Genomic DNA, 16,401 nt, shown 5'->3' with positions numbered 1-16,401 from the left:
TTTGCAAATATATAATGAAATTATGTCACTTCGTGGCACAGGATGTTGTGGCACAGACAGTATAAAAAGGATATGACAAAAGGAATCAGTGAAATAATGGAGAATTACTTGTTGACAGTCATTAAATAGGCTATTTGGTTTTGGCAGTCCTTAAGCTGCCGCCTGCCATAAACCATGAGAACACAGGCAAAAAAATCACCTCCTTTGGCTCCTACTGCTTCTCCTAACCCTCGGCCCCTTCCACTACCTGATCTTTAGCAGGGCTACTCATCTCACGTTAAGTGTTTGTTACTCGAGTTACACCTTAATTCTGTAAAGACTGATTCTTCAGGATTAACCCTTTGAAACACCTCATGGTCCTTCTTTTGGTACTCTTCCTACAGCTTTCCTACACCTCCCCAAACTGCCTGGTCAAACAAATTCTGCAAGAAAATGTTACGGCTACGCAGAGAAGCTAACAGTAGAAAACTGGAGCCGCTGTTGTAGGGGTGGGAGGGCAGCGCCGGGGCAGGCAGCGCGGTCCAGGCTGTGGCTGCTGCGGGCACGGCGCGGCGCTCCCCGGGGCCCGCCCGGAGCCGCCGCCCGCGGTGGGAGCCGCCGCCCGGCGGGATGCCCGCCCCGGCCGATCGCCCCCGCCTGCTTTCCCTGCTTTCCCTGCTTTCCCTCCTTTCCCCGCTTTCCCCGCCTCCCGGCCGGCGGGCCCGGCCGTCACTCGCCGTGTCGCCTCGCAGGTCGGCGGAGCGGACGGGGCGGGCGCAGCTCGGAGCCGGGCGGGCGGGCGGCATGAAGCGCTCTCTGCTGCGGCTCTGCCGCCCGCGGGACAAGGCGGCCGCGGCCAGCGCCTACCAGGGCGTCGTGTGCGAGGCGGATGCCGCCTCCGTGGCCTCGCAGGATGTCTTCAAGGTGCGTGCGGAGCGGCGGCGGGCCCGGGCTGGGACAGAGGGATGGAGGTGGAGGGTGAGGTGGCCGAGGGGGCGGAGGGTCTGTGGGCAGGGGTTATGTGCCAGGGACCCATTCCTCCAGGGGACCCTGTCCGCTCGGGAGGGAGGATCGGTGCGGGATGGGAGACAGCCTGGGAGCTGCCCTGGCCGTGGGCACTGATGTGATGTGGCCCGGGCTGAGCGGCAAGGCAGGGGAGCAGGCGAGGGAGGATGTGGGTGGCAGGGTGCTGATGCAGAACTCCCATTTCCCCTGGGCACAAAAAGACACCCCCTCTTAAAGGGTAGCCGAGATCACGATGGAAATGATTAGATCATCTTAGCAAAAGTGATACGAAAGAGTTTAGAAGCACTGGAACTGTTACGAAGGGAAACGCAACCATCGGTGAAACCTACAACAGTGATAATGTAGCCAGGAAGGACAGAATATCTTCCCATTTTGAACAGAGATAAGGATAAGTCATGTATTTGTATTGCTGCTAGGGAGACCTAGACCAAACTTCAGTGAAGCCTTTTTTAAACATAAGAGTAATTAAGCAAAGGAAGAGTTTGCTTACAGGATGGAAGTCTTGGATAACTTTGGCTAAACAAATTTGACAAAGTTTGTAGGTGGGGTTAAATACCTCCTGAGATAATTTCCATTCACTTATGTTTTCTGTGTGCTAGCTGTAGACCTGAGCAGCAGCACCTCTTCAGCATAATACAGCTGGTCACTCTGATGGGTGATCTGTCACTACAGAGCTGTCTGAGTACAGGGCAAAGGAGCTGCTATTGTTTAAAATAGCTTTCGTTGCTGTTTTTAACTAACCCAAGTACCAAGAACACCTAACTGACTCCTTTCTTCCTTATTCTGTTAGTGAAACACTGTAGTATTGGCAGATGAATCTTACTTTTGTCGACAGAAATTATCCTCATGCCACATTTTGTCTGACACTGAGAACTAAATCCACTGTTAAAAGTGGAAAAATGTGGTTTAGATCAATAGAAATAATAAAGGTAGAATGTTAGAAGGGATAGAAAATATTGGGCTCTCTAATAAGGTTTTCTTAGACAGCTTTTTGGTGTGTTTAAAAGGTATAGATACTGCGTGTGTAATTGAGGTGTTATTTTTGTGACAGTGGATTCATATTAAATATCTTTTCCACAATTATATCACGTTTTCAATTAGCTTTTTCCGATTGCACTATTGGAGCAGATACCAGCCCTCTATTTGGCCTCAGTCTTATAAATGTTTAAACACATTTGTAACATTATTGACATGAGTAACCCCACTGAAGTCAGTGGGACTATTAAGCTGAATGAAGCTAAACACGTGCTCAAGCACATGAATGGGCTGCCCTGTCATGCATATTTGCTTAAATATACAATATTGTAGAGTCTTTGCCACACGGGGGACCTTTTCTTTTTCAAATGTGAAGGGAGCAGTGATTTTAGGGAATTCCCTTTTTTATTCTGTGCTTGCAAACCATTTGAAGGTTTGCATTACTTCAGATAAGCATTTTTCTCTTTTTTTTTCCACCCAATGTAGTTTAACTGTTTTGCTTTTTTATTCTCCCTTAATTTTTAGTATGTTTCTTAAATTCCTGACCATTCTGCAGGAATTCTGCCCATACTGCAAACAAGTTGTTCTATCATTTTACATAGAAATATGGGATTTTAATAACTTTAACAAAAATATTTGGACAATATAATAAAATAATAAACAGCAGAGCTTCCATAGTGGGCTTTGGTTGTAAAGCATAGTACCTGGAATGTATCAAGCTATTAGTGGGATCACTGGGAAGATACTGACCTGTTTCAGGCTGAGATAATAGTCTGATGTGCTAAGCATGCTGCTGAAATTAAAAAATATATTGGTTTCTCTGACACAAAGAACATCACAGAAGCCAAATGGCTGGACTTCAAAGCCAAGGACATGGTATCAATCTCTGTGAAAAGATCTAAAAAAAAGAGGAATTTATCAAGATTATTGATTTTCCTTTCTGATGGATTCATATTACATGCCTACTGCAAGAAAGAGTATAAAAACATAAGGTATCAATTTGCTTGTTTGAGATTTTCCATAGTGAAGGAAGGATCTTGATCTCACTGCAGAAGAGAGAACAGTATATTCAAGATGATTTTCAGTTTTGTTCATTTTGCACTGTTTCTCATGTGGATCTTATATTGCAGTCAGTTAAACCAATAACCAATCAGAGTTTCACTGTTGGATCAATCTGATCAGGATTTGTGAACTTCTGTATGAGCCCAAACAACTTGGCAGGAGTTAATGAGTGGTAATTACAGCATTGCTAACTTCCTGCCTTTTAGGGGAATGAGAAAATGAGAATGTTTTTACCCAAAACAGGTTATTTCAGATGGAAGTGCCTGTAGGCTACGGAGCTTCATTAAGAAGAATCGTTCTGGGCTTACAAAAGTGGATGAATTAAATGCCACCCCACTTCATCACGCTGCAGAAGGAGGGCAAATAGAACTCATGCAGCTGATCATAGATGATTCTTCCTGTGAAGGTAACATGCATTTTATTAACTACTTTATTTAGCACAATAAAAAAGTTCAATAACCAAGATGTCCATTGCCCAACTGAAATAGGACTGATAAGTGTTATCTCCATTTATAGATTCAAATATATTTCCAACTGTCTGCTGCAGTTTGCACTCTCTCAGGTGTGGTTTGGGTTGCTCTTATTATGTAGGACTGTTTTCTCTCTAATGCAGTGAATCAATATGTCTTGCTTTGGCTGACACTCAGATATATAGTCTTCAGATGTGAAAAAGAAAACTGCAATGATTAAACAGAAGACTTGACTTTCTGTATTCCTTATTCATATTATGTGTGTCTTATATAATCAGCATTGTGAACTACATCGGACTCCACTGATGGGCTGTATGCTACTGTGTAAACCTACAATGGCCCTGAAAAGCTTTATTTTTTTCACCTATTGATGGCAGAGCTAATTTAAATTTTTCTGTCTGAAATATATATATATTAGTCTGTAATTTTTTTCCTAATTTTTTAGGATATTTGTAGAAGTTTATCTTTAGTTTTAAAGCTCAAAATGTATATTTAGAATAGTCCATTTTCATAACTGGCATGAATTGATTTAACTTTGTGTTCTGAAGTGAAACAGAGTAGATATGGTCTTTCATTTTCTTACAGTTTGCAAGCACATATTTATTACCTCTTATTTAGGTTATTTGCACTCATTCTGTGCAGCCTCTAAAGAAATTGCTGTGAAGTCAAATAAAATAGGAAAAAGAATAATCAAGGAGAGAGGGAGATCATGTAACTTTTGGGTGAGGTGTAATAGTGGGCAATAAATAGACAGGCATTTCACCACTTCCATTCCTTTCATCAATATTGTATATTCAGCACAATATTTAATCAATTTAACACAGTGCACCGCATCTCATGAAACCTTTCCTTTCCCTTTCTAAAGAAATGCAGTAGCACAAACCTAAACCTGACACTGAAACATCTTTTTTTTGTTTCAGTCCAATCAGAACATTTGATGGTTTTGCTTTGTTTTTTTTTGCTTTGCTTTGTTTTCTCTCCTTTGACCTAGTATTAAATGTGATGGATTCTTCTGGAAATACCCCACTACACTGGGCCACGAAGAAAAACCAGGTTGAAAGCGTTCGTTTGCTTCTCAGCAGAGGAGCCAATCCAAACATCCTCAACTCCAATATGATGGCACCTTTGCATATGGCTGTTCAGTCCCTGCACAACGAAATTGTGAAGGTAAGTCTAAAATCTTCCTAAATATACACACTTGATGAGTAGCTCAGGCAGCCACCGTGTGCAGAGCACCAAGGCCTTGTTGATATGTGCCATATCTGCTTATGTTTTCTTCAGCAAGCAGGATGTGTAACATGATGCCTATAGAAGTGTTCGTGTCCTCTTAGCACTGCCAGTAAAAAGTAACTTACTGATTTATAGAAATACTGAAGTTTGTGCTATGATAGTAGTCCTTACGTTCCAAAGAAAATGCTTTTCAATTTTTCAGGCACAAGAAACTTTCTTTAAGAGTTCTTTTTAAAATGGAAACTTCATGTAAGCATGTGTATTTCAAAATATAATATTGTGTTTCTTTTTTTTTACAACTGTATAGGGTGTCTTAGAAGTATAAACATTCTTGAAACTAGTGTATTTTTAAAATGAAAACCTGATTAAAACTAGTCAGAAAGTACAGTTATTAGAACCAACATTCTAATAATCAATTGAATGGTAGCAGAACTAAATCTGCAATTAAAAATCACAAAAATATATTGTGATGAAACTACTAAGATGTCCATGTTGAACCTTTTAAAACAGCGATAACTTTGAGATTTTAAGCAGCATTATTTTTTAACCACTTGTCTAAGTGCAATGAGAATGTTTTCACTTTATATGCAGCATGGGGTTAGAATTTTAAAATTTTTAAAGTGCTTTAAATTTTAGATTAATAAAACCTTAAAATTGCAACAATTCCTTTTCTCTTTAAATGTCTCTCTTTCTAGTTCATCCATGCAAAAAAAAAAAAAAAAAGAAACGCATATTATCTGTATTCAAGACAAATAAAGAGTTCTTTGGAAATGTTTCAGTCCTCAAATCTTTTAAAAAATCTGTATTTATTATGAATTAAGAACAATGAAATCTGAAATCAATGACATTTTTAAAGTGGGCTTTTTAAGCTTCTCTGCTTTGGTTCTTGACTAAATCTGTGATCTTATTTTTTCCCCACTCTGTTGTTTATTCAAGCTAATTCTCCCTTGGTTTTTATTGCCAAATTGCCTGAGAGTGATTAAATGTACTGGTTTGTCTAGTACAGAAAAAGTAAATAACTGAAATTACTGAAAGACAATTAAATAAATATGGAGCTAGGGGAATAAATAAGCCAGTATGGTTATTATAATTTCCAGATCCTTTGCTTCTCAAAAAGTGCTGGAAGCAGTCATAGAGATAATTGATCATACTGATAGTTCAGCTGTTAGCATAGAGACTAGAGAAAAATTTCAGGACTCGAAGGTCCCAGTTTTCATCAAGATCCATCTCCCCTCATTTTACTTAGATTTCTAATTGAGCAGATTCCCAAACATTTCCACTTGCCAGGGAATTTTCTGTTGAAAAGTTCAGTTAAAAATCTTTTTCTGATATGTGCTACAGAAAATAATTTTTCCCATTATTGAGAAATCAGACTTATTAAATCAGACTTTGAAATGCTTTGCATCCCTGTGCAGAGTTTAACTCAGTTACCTCGCTGTCCACTGAAAGGAACTGTATTTCATACCTGTTCATATCTGCATTTTTCACCAGCATATTTTGGCATTCAGCTGCATTCTTCCCCTCATCTGCCAATGCGTTGTGGGCCTTTGGCACGCAAAACAAAGTTGCAAGGGTTCTATGGGTTGCAAACAACAAAAATAATGGAATAGGCTTTTATTGTTTTGTTTATCTTACGATTAACTGAATGTTTTATTAAACATTTAGGTTTTAGTTCAACATAGCAGTACAGATGTTAACTTGGAAGGTGAAGCAGGGAACACACCTATAATTGTAGCGTGTTACAAGGACAATCCTGAAGCACTGACACTTCTGGTAGGTATAATTATCCATCACCTTTTGAGATGATTCTCTCTACCTTGATGCAGTTATTCTGTTCCTGGATTTGGTCTTTGTTCAGTGCAGGAAGGTCAATCATGGACCTAGTGTTCAACTGGCATTGCATGGGTTACTAAGAAACATTAATCTTTAAGGGGGTATATCATATCTATAGCTTTCTGACTGGCCAACTCAAGGGAAAAACTGATTTTGAAGGTCATGAGAACACAGAACACAAAGCACAAGCTTTGTATGGCTATAACATGCAAAAGATACTTGTATGAAAACTTCATAATGCACATGTAATGTTAAAAAAAAGGAGGCAGCTACCCAGGAGACTATATCTGTAGTAGTATATTAATATTTCAGATTTTTCTGTATGTCAATAAGCTGAATTGAGATGTTATTTTTCAGATTGAAAATGGAGGAAAAATATGTAAACCAAACAAAACAGGATGTATGCCTATCCATGCAGCAGCATTTTCAGGTGCAAAAACATGCCTGGAAATTCTTTTGAAAAAAGGTAAATACAATGTTCCCAAGTAGTGAGTAACAATTTACTGCTTTAATTCTCAAATAACTATGAAAGCAAACAATTATGACTATGATTGAACTTACAAGAAGTTATTGAAGTTATTGTTAAGGGTGATTTATGCTGACTATTTTTGTATGATTGCAGCAGCAAACTAGCTGCTTTCCTAAATGTATGTTCATCCATTGGTAAATGATAGATGTGATAGGTTCATGTTTTGAGAGGGGGGGGAATATTATTGCACACTTAACATGCTTGGTTTGAAAGACTTTATATCTTCTATTATCTCATTCTCACTTTAAAAAAAAATCTATTTATTTTCATCTCTCAGGTGAAGAATTGGGTCACTCTGCTAAAACCCACATCAATTTTACCAATAATGGAAAGTGCAGTCCACTTCATCTGGCAGTTCAGAGTGGTGACCTCGAAATGATTAAAATGTGCATTGAATTTGGAGCTCAAATTGATCTAAAACAGGTAAAACTCAGATTGGAGTGATATATATTTTTGATAAAACCTAGTTATCTCTAAATCTTTATGTGGTATGAAAAAAGATAAGCAGGTAATCATTGTTCATTCTCTCTTCCAATGCAAAGCAGAGGAAACAACAAATGAAAGCAAGCCTATGGTTCAAATCAGGCAGAATGTGATGTTTCTTTACACAGGTTACAAAGGCCTTGCCCTGGCCTTTACAGTATCTGCTTTGTAAGCAAACATAAATTCGTGATACTACTGCTGCTTCTATGGTGTAGTACTTCTGGTGTAAGGATCTATGTTAGTTTTAAAATATAGTTTTGCCTTCTTTTACTGGTTTGATTATTTGAACACACGGATTTCTAATGAGGTGAGTTATGCTATTGATTTTGTGATGGGCAAAACTATTTTGGGAAGGCTTATAGCATTGTGGAAAAGCCCATTCCAATGCATTCACCAAAATGGTCCTGCTCTAAAAATGAAAAGGTCAAAGCCCTCAGGCATATATCAAAGCTGGTTAGTCTCACCTTGCAAAATAAAAATCCCATTTTGGTAAATATTTTTCTATTCATCTTTATATTGTTTAATTATTTTATGAGTCTAGCTTATAATACTTTTATGGCATATTGGACAATGTTATTTTTTATCTGCAGAAAAGTTGATTTAAGAATTACTTCTAAGGAGGATTCAATTTTAGGAAGTAAATGAGATTTTAAAATAATGCATTTTCTGTATTATATCGCTCCATTTGTTTGCTTATTCATTTGCATTGGCCTAGATATGTTTTTCTGTATCATTCATTTGCTTCATCTCTTGTATTAAGGGGTGCTGCATCTGTTTTTTAATTAAATTACAAATGGTTGTTAAGAGTATAATCATCTCAAATCTTAGGGACTTCATATTAAGTGATAAGAAGCTTTGTAGTAATCCTTTGAAACTATCTATTTAGTCTTTTTTGGTTTTGTCAATCTCTTTAGAATTCTATTACAGTTAAAGATTAAAGCTTTATTACTTGCATAGAAATTTAGGCATTTATGAGTTACAAATCCTGGGCTGGTTCACTAGTGTGTTTAATAGATTGGATTAGGTTTCTGAGGTTTAAATATTTGTATTTTGTCTTGTTTCCCCATTTATAGAATGAAAAATGCACGGCACTTCATTTTGCTGCCACTCAAGGAGCGACAGAGATTGTAAAGCTAATGATGTCATCCTACGCTGGGGAGGAATCCATTATTGATGCTGTAGATGGGAATAAGGAAACTTTGCTTCACAGGTAGGAAACTGCTGTGCCGGATTTCACTATGAATTGTGAACCATGATATTCTTAGTTATTCTTTTCATTTGGAGCACCCTTCCACATAATTTGGAACTTCTCCATGATATGGGAGATGGTTGTAGTGCAGTATGAAAGAGGAAAAAAATTGGTCAGAATGTTAAAAATCTTGGCGAGGATACCAAAATGAAAATAGTTCCAGTTACCTTTGAACCATATCAAGGAAAGGTCGCTAACAGTTTGCATTAAAAATTTACTCCAGTAGAGTTGTAGGGAAACAAATGTATAGAATTGTTAACACCTTCTGACAATGTGCAAGAAATTGAAAAAAAGTCATTTTTACTTGATGTTCTCCAGAAAATGAGTGAAAAATAATATGAACTGTTGAAAGAATATTTTTCTTTATTTTCAAAAACCCTTATAGCTGATCAGGTAGAAGAAAATGTCTGTACACTTCTCTGTGACTTCAGAGTTTCAGAGATGGTATTTGTCTATATAATAATCCTTAAGACTTCTAGTCTTTCACATTCCATTTAAACCCAGAGCACTAGGCTGTGGAGAAGTTTCCTAAATCCTTTGTAGCAAAAAGGGGTTTTGTTAAGCATGCTGGCTTCCAACTCCAACTCTAATGTATTTCCCCATCTCTACATTTTTTGCAAGAAAGATATGTTTCACTGAATTTAACTGTAATTATTTGACAGTGTTATTCTACAAGTTTTACAGTATAAGTAGTAGAAGCAGTGGAGATGACTGGACACAGTATAAAGTGGAATGATTCAAAGATAATTGAAGACATTAAAAGAGTTAGTTGTAAAATTAGGGTAATGTTTGGGTACACTTGGAAATGTTACCATGGAAGAACATGATTGTAGACAAAGTGATGACAGAATGCCAAATCAAATTGTGCAGACACATGCTATTTAATAGATAACTGGCTGCCTTATCTCTGAAAATTATTATGCTTGAAAAAAGCTTGATAAAAAAGATGACACTATTTTAGTCCCGGTGTCTGTGAAGCAGTAAAAATGATATTATCAAGAATCATGGGGAAGGTAGAAAGTCACCCAAATAGAATATCAAAAAAAACTGAGTAGGAATATTAACTTGTTGAGAAACAAAGCAGCAGTGAAGTATAGGTAGGACTTGATACTTTTGCATTCCTACTGTCACGTTTCCAACTAAATATTTCATAAAATGACTTTGCTTTCTCTTCGGTCACCTAGGAATTTCTTTTAGCATTTGTGAAGCATTCAGTATTAATGTGTGGTGGGAAAGGTCTACTATAGATAATGGAGGCATCTCTACGTATTTGGAACCATGACTTGATTTTTAAAATATGTCTTTTGAGCAATCAGTTCTAACTATACACCCAATGTTTTATTACCTCTTATAATACTAAGGCAACTGTTATCATTTGAGATACAGTCCAACCTTGGAACTGTCCTTTCCATAGAGGTCTGACATGTGAAAACATTTTGTCTGTGTGTATTTACTAAGCTATACTTTCATGTTTTGACCAATTTTTTCCTGTAATATATAATTCAATACCTTACTGTAAAATAAAACCTGAGAAGATTCCGAATGTATAGACAGCTTTAAAATATTTTTGGTAAATGGCATAACCTTTTTATCAGTATATTTAACTAGTGCTGCCGATTATGCTCCAAATGCCTAATTTATACCTGTTAGTTTGTTCATATTTTTTCAAGTAGACCTGCCTGCCACAGTCAGAATACACATTTAGACATTGCCATTTTAACCTCACACTGGCAATATTGCATAAAATGCAACCAAATTATTTTTGAATAATGAAATGAATTTGAGGCTCCAGGCATGCTTGGAAAAAATTGTATATGAAATTTATGGATTTCTGTATTGACCTTGTGTGGCACACTGAATGATCTCACATATGAAATTACTGGTTCTCCTAAAACTTGGTGGTAAAATACCTGTTTACCTACCAATGAGGTCTTTGTTTCCTGCAGTGGGTTTTCAATGTAATACCTGAACTGAACTTAATTTGAAAAGAACTACATGCAAAAATATGAAACCAGTTTATTAAGATGAATGATGAAGGGTATACCTCTGTCTCTTTATTTTAAAATTGATTTATTTGAAAATATTAGAAAACAGAGAAGAATGCTAATCTTTGGCTTGAAACATCTTTGTCCTTTCTAATATTACTGTATTTTTGCATTTTTCTCCACAGAACAGCACTGTTTGATCATTATGAACTGGCGGAGTATTTGATTTCAATGGTAAATATTTAATCAAGCAACATGTTTAGAGAGATTATTGATATCTATTACTGCAGGTCTGCATAGAGAAAATCATAAAGTAGAATGTGTTCTCAGGTATAGGCTAATTAGATAGGTAGATATATACATCTCATAATGTATAATTGAAAGTTATAGTTCAACAGTAGTTGTTGATCCTAATATCATCCCACAGTTACAGAGGATAAAATCTTACATTTTTATTTCTATTTTACTTACTCAGAAAAGTTTCGTACATATCTTTTACCAAATATGTTGAAGTGGTCTGGTCATCCTACTCTTCAGACATGAAATTTAAAAAAAATGCTAAGCATGCATAGAATTTCATCTGTCTTTTTTCAAGACATATATCATCTATTTAAAGAATGGACGTAAAATTAGTGTGGGATAATATAGCCATATATCAGAGTCTGTGTATGATCTAGAAATATTTTTTATTCTATGTGGTTTGGATTTCTTCAGTGAATAATTGTGAAGAATAAAGGGAAGAAATATAATCAGGCATGCTACTGGCTATGCTCCCAATATCCATTTGTGCCAATTAAACTAAGGCTCATAATCATGTTGTGCCCCACTCATCTGAGGACATTTTCAGAAATCATCAGATTTCTTTTTTGACTTGTCTGACAAAACCAACTGTCAGCAGAATTTATTATCTGAGAAATGCAGGTACACGTTCTTGTGTGTGGAGGCTTGTGTGTGCAAAACACATCATAGATATCTTTAACACTGCATTTGCTAAGAACAAACTCTCATTCCTGGAGTGCAATTTGACTAGTTTGGCCTCTTCCATAGAAGGTTTGCTGAGGGTTTCTTTGGCTTTCCATATAAACTGTGTCAGTTTTGATGCTTCAGGACTGTTTTAGTTTGTTCTGTCTGGGAATGGATCAAAATGTGTCAGCTGGATTAGTGGTGTGTTGAATGTACAACCTGTGCTGCCTCCTCCCTTGGACTCCTGGCAAGATCATGGAGTTCTGCCTCTGCTGTGGTGTACATGAGGGTGAAAAAGACAAGGTTCAGCAATGTTACTGCCTGAAAGGAATAGCAAATTCCAGTTCACAAAGGTCTTCCAGTTTTAGTAAAGAATACCTATTTATTTTGCACATTAAATATTCACATTTTGTTTAAAATAAATAAGCAGAAATTTTACATATTTTCTTCCCGTCTTTTGGACTTTTTCCCCCTTTTGCTTCTTTTGTCTTCTCTAAAAGGAAAATGAAAGATTAAATAGATATAAATAATAATTGATATTTACAAAACTGGCATGTTTATGTTTATATTAATATCTGTTTAATTAATTTATGTTAATGCATTTGGGGCAACAGAAATGGAAAATGAAATGAAGTTCAGTAGCTATTTTACAAACTCTTAATTCAGCTGTGTCGTAAATGTGGTAAATATATGTGTCAATATAGAAGTTACTTCTTTCTGTGATAAGTATTTATGAATGCTGCCAAATTAATTTTACTAAAAGCTGAATAATTATGTTAGCTGATGGGAGGTTGGATAAATATTACTTAAGGGACTGGAAGGTGCTTCCTGTATTCATTGAAATAAATGAGACACTTGGATAAAAAAAGGTCTTTCTTGATTAAAAAAATATTTTTTAAATGTTGTCTGACCTTGTGGAAAGGTAAACGGGGAAAAGGTCTTGCATATATTACTGCCAAATATGTAATGAACCTACACTGGAAGCTCCCTGCTCTCTGTGGTAATCATTGCACAATTATGTGCTAATTAATACAGGTTTTACCATCCTGGAAAGTAAATATTGCTCAGGATTGTGATTCATTCTCTCTCAGATTAAGACTGGACCCAAAGATGATTCAAGTTAATGGAAAAACTGCCATTGATTTTTTTTTAATAATCTTTGGATATTATCTGAAATAAAATAGATTTTTTTTGTGTACTTTGTTCAACTCATCAAGTTTGACTTGCAACTCACTATCTAGAAAAAAATGATATCTAAACCACCATAAAATATACATACATCTCATTGGTTAATTTGTGTGTATCTTCCTGCTTCCTTGGTGGGATTTTTTAGATAAATATGTTTATGCTTATAGTAGTACTTTGCTGATAAGACCATAGTGATACTGTGACTATACTGACCATACTGTCCTGGCAATATGTGCCAGTGCAAAAGTAGACAAAACAGAATAAAATATGTCCTCTGTTGATACAGCTGCTTTGGCATCAAAATGGACTTGGTTCAAATCACTTATGCTGAAGGATAGGAAACTGATATAAATTGAACTATAGTAATTTCTGGATGTATTACTTCTTGTATTGTGTTCATACAGTGTAGAGGTTTAAGAATATCTTTTTCTGGTAGTTGTTTTATAGGTAAGACCACATAATTCAAAGGGCCACCATTTTTGCATTTTTCTATAGTGTCAATCCTGGTATTTTCAAGTTAGAATTTTATATGGAGAATACATGGAAAGATTCTCTAACAAAAGATCATAAGCTGTAAGGCATCTGAATTATTATATATAGATGACTGGACTGTGGCTGATGGTTAGAAAACCTAGTAGTTTTATTGAGATGCAATGTGTTTATTTATTTATGTAATGTGAAATTACTTATCTGGATCATGTGGAATTACTAAGAATTCCTGTATTTCTGCTATGCTTATAAAGGGCAGCACCATTTTAAAGTTTCATTTATTCATTATTCACCATAAACTTGGAATTCTTTTTCTCAGGGGGCTAATATTGATAGTGTTGACATAGAAGGTCGATCCCCACTTCTCCTGGCCACTTCCTGTGCATCATGGAAAATTGTGAATTTACTGCTTTCGAAAGGTAAGAAGGAATATACACATGCTATATAGATATACATATACTTCATTTGAGCAGAGTTCATTCATTTTAAAACTCTGTGTCAAGCTTCCCTCTCAATTTGAATTCACTACTTCAGCATCCAGCCCAGGAGCAGCTGAGCTAAACAGCTGCACACTGCTGGTGTCCCCTGAGATAAAGGAAGAATTTATGTGATGATTTCACCCCTTTCACCGCAGCATGAACGGGCTGTAGAAGAATGCATATGCTATGTGTCATACTTCTCAAGGTGGTGGTGGTACTGGTGCTCCATCCCTGCACTCCTTAGCAGCTCACAAAATAAGCAAAACTGCAGAATAAATACACCACTTCAACAGAGCTGTGTTTCATGCCAGCAATCAATCTTTAAATGTTAAAGCCCACCATTTAATCCTTACCTGTGGTTTTATAAAATTACAGTCACCTTGAAAATATTTGAGCTATATCTCTTTCATTTGCTGCATTTGGTGCAACTGAATGATTATTACTGTATTTCCTCTTGTTAAGAATATAATTGATTTTCTTTAAAAGTATTATAGTAGGTTTTGAAACTGTTAAAAGGTTACAGCTTTAAGTATTAGAAGAAGTGATTATCTACATCTTTAAATTTCCTCTTGATTTGTGTATGATCAGTATCTTGGAACGTAAAGGCCCCATATAAAACTCAGTGCTGTGATGAAATACAAAATGCATAAGCATAAGAAAATGCTGAAAGCTGAGTTTCATTAGGAGTGATCTTTTGGGGGAACCAAAATTATGTGTTTCAAGGTTGACTTGAAAGACTATTTTATAGATTTATAAGTATTATTTTATAAAATTTTATAGATTAATAAACATTTGTCCAACATTTTTTCCTTTGTCTTAAACATCATTATGTAGTGCCAAGACCCAGCAATTTTTAAGTTGCTGGTATTTATTTCCATATTTATTTAGGAGCAAATGTGTCTTTAAAAGATCATCTTGGTCGGAATTTCTTGCATTTGACTGTATTGCAGCCTGGAGGACTACAGCATCTGAATGAGAAATATCTGCAGGTACAGTAAGCATCAATTTATGTCTTTCTGTTACCCTTCTTAGGAAAATGTAAAGAAAAAGGCAACTACCATTTTATTTTGGTATGTTTGTAAAAATTTGTGATAATCGTTAAATAGCCCAGTGTCACAAAAAATGGTTTGAAGAGGTACATATCACATATCTCTCATGAAAACATTTCAAAGCAAATAATACAGTTTTCTTATTGCCAGGCAAAGGAATAACATAATCCCATAAAGTATTTTGCTGTTGGGGGATTGAATAGCTAAAGAGGTAGGCAATAAAATACAGAACTTTTCACTTTTATTTTCCCAGCTTCCATGCAGTAAAGCCAGGAGACATGCTCGTAATCAGTCAAGGGCTAGAACTTTATAAATAGTTTGCAGCATATTCTACAGAAGCTTTCCTTGGACTGGACCATAATGAAGTCTTGGATTTAGTTTTTAAAAATATTTCAAATATAAATTTGTATTTGGCTATGTTGAAATGAAGCATTAACATTGATAGAGCCCAAGCTTGCCTGAAAAAAAAAGATTTTCTGGCCTCCAGACCTCCAGAAATAGCCTTTTAAATATGAATCAAATATAACTTATCTTACAACATGTGCTGAAATCTGTGAACACCTTTGATTGTAATTCAGAATGGATTTAACCTCCCTTTTTGGCAGATGTAGTGAATCAGTGATGATAACCCTGAGTTCTCTGCATTGACTTTTTGATTATTGGTCATATTAATAATTCAGACAAGTGGATTGGATGGTGGGAGGAGTTTTTTAGTTCCTTTGTGGAAGGTTGTAGGATAGTGTTCGACAGCAAAAATGGGGAAATGAAGATAAAAAAGAGAAACGGGAAATAAGTTAACACTATAAAACAGTGAACTGCTGGGTTTTGTCAGTCAAAGGTTTTGCTACTGAATATAGACTTTAAGACTGCCTTTATGTATGTAAGCCTTTTGCTGCCAGCAATAAGCATTACACTGGAATGGCAGCAAAGAATTTACTTTATTGTGCTGTTGATGGGTTGCAGGATGATAAACTCCTGTCTTCTTTGAAGTGTAGTTGTTTGAAAAAATGGTGACCCACAAATCAGCAGATAAAAAAGATGGTCCAAATTTTACTTAAGTTTGTTTCTTATTTTTAGATACTGCTTTAGAGTCATAATGCTATTGTTGCAAACTATTAGAAACTATGGAGCAGAAGAGGTAGAGACGTGATTCTGTGCTTTTGTTTTTGGTTACTTCTTCGGGGGTAACAGATGGAACATATTAAAAATCTTGTCGTGGATGAAGATAATGAAGGATGCACTCCATTGCATTATGCATGTAGACAAGGTGTGGCCCTCTCTGTAAATAATTTACTCAGCCTCAACGTTTCCATCTACTCTAAGAGCAGGGACAAGAAGTCGCCGTTACACTTTGCTGCCAGGTTAGTAGCACAGTCCAGGCCATGGAACCCATGCCATGGTTTTTATGCCTG

The 16,401-nt window shown here is 36.3% G+C and overlaps 1 protein-coding gene across 1 annotated transcript in view; it reads left to right on the top strand.

Annotated features, from left to right (window-relative positions):
* The first annotated feature begins 708 nt into the window (after window positions 1-708).
* TRPA1 (transient receptor potential cation channel subfamily A member 1) overlaps window positions 709-16,401 on the top strand; it is a 30,971-nt gene continuing 15,278 nt past the window's right edge. The window contains exons 1-11 of the mRNA XM_021530612.4: window positions 709-903; window positions 3,286-3,448; window positions 4,504-4,679; window positions 6,408-6,515; window positions 6,933-7,041; window positions 7,382-7,527; window positions 8,661-8,797; window positions 11,007-11,055; window positions 13,781-13,880; window positions 14,829-14,929; window positions 16,181-16,350. Coding sequence (XP_021386287.1) covers window positions 784-903; window positions 3,286-3,448; window positions 4,504-4,679; window positions 6,408-6,515; window positions 6,933-7,041; window positions 7,382-7,527; window positions 8,661-8,797; window positions 11,007-11,055; window positions 13,781-13,880; window positions 14,829-14,929; window positions 16,181-16,350 — 1,379 coding nt within the window. The 5' untranslated portion in view covers window positions 709-783. The remainder of the gene's footprint in view (window positions 904-3,285; window positions 3,449-4,503; window positions 4,680-6,407; window positions 6,516-6,932; window positions 7,042-7,381; window positions 7,528-8,660; window positions 8,798-11,006; window positions 11,056-13,780; window positions 13,881-14,828; window positions 14,930-16,180; window positions 16,351-16,401) is intronic.

This window comes from Lonchura striata, chromosome 2 (assembly GCF_050655825.1).
Source record: "Lonchura striata isolate lonStrDom1 chromosome 2, ASM5065582v1, whole genome shotgun sequence".
NCBI lineage: Eukaryota > Metazoa > Chordata > Aves > Passeriformes > Estrildidae > Lonchura > Lonchura striata.
This window is presented reverse-complemented; position numbering and strand designations above follow the sequence as displayed.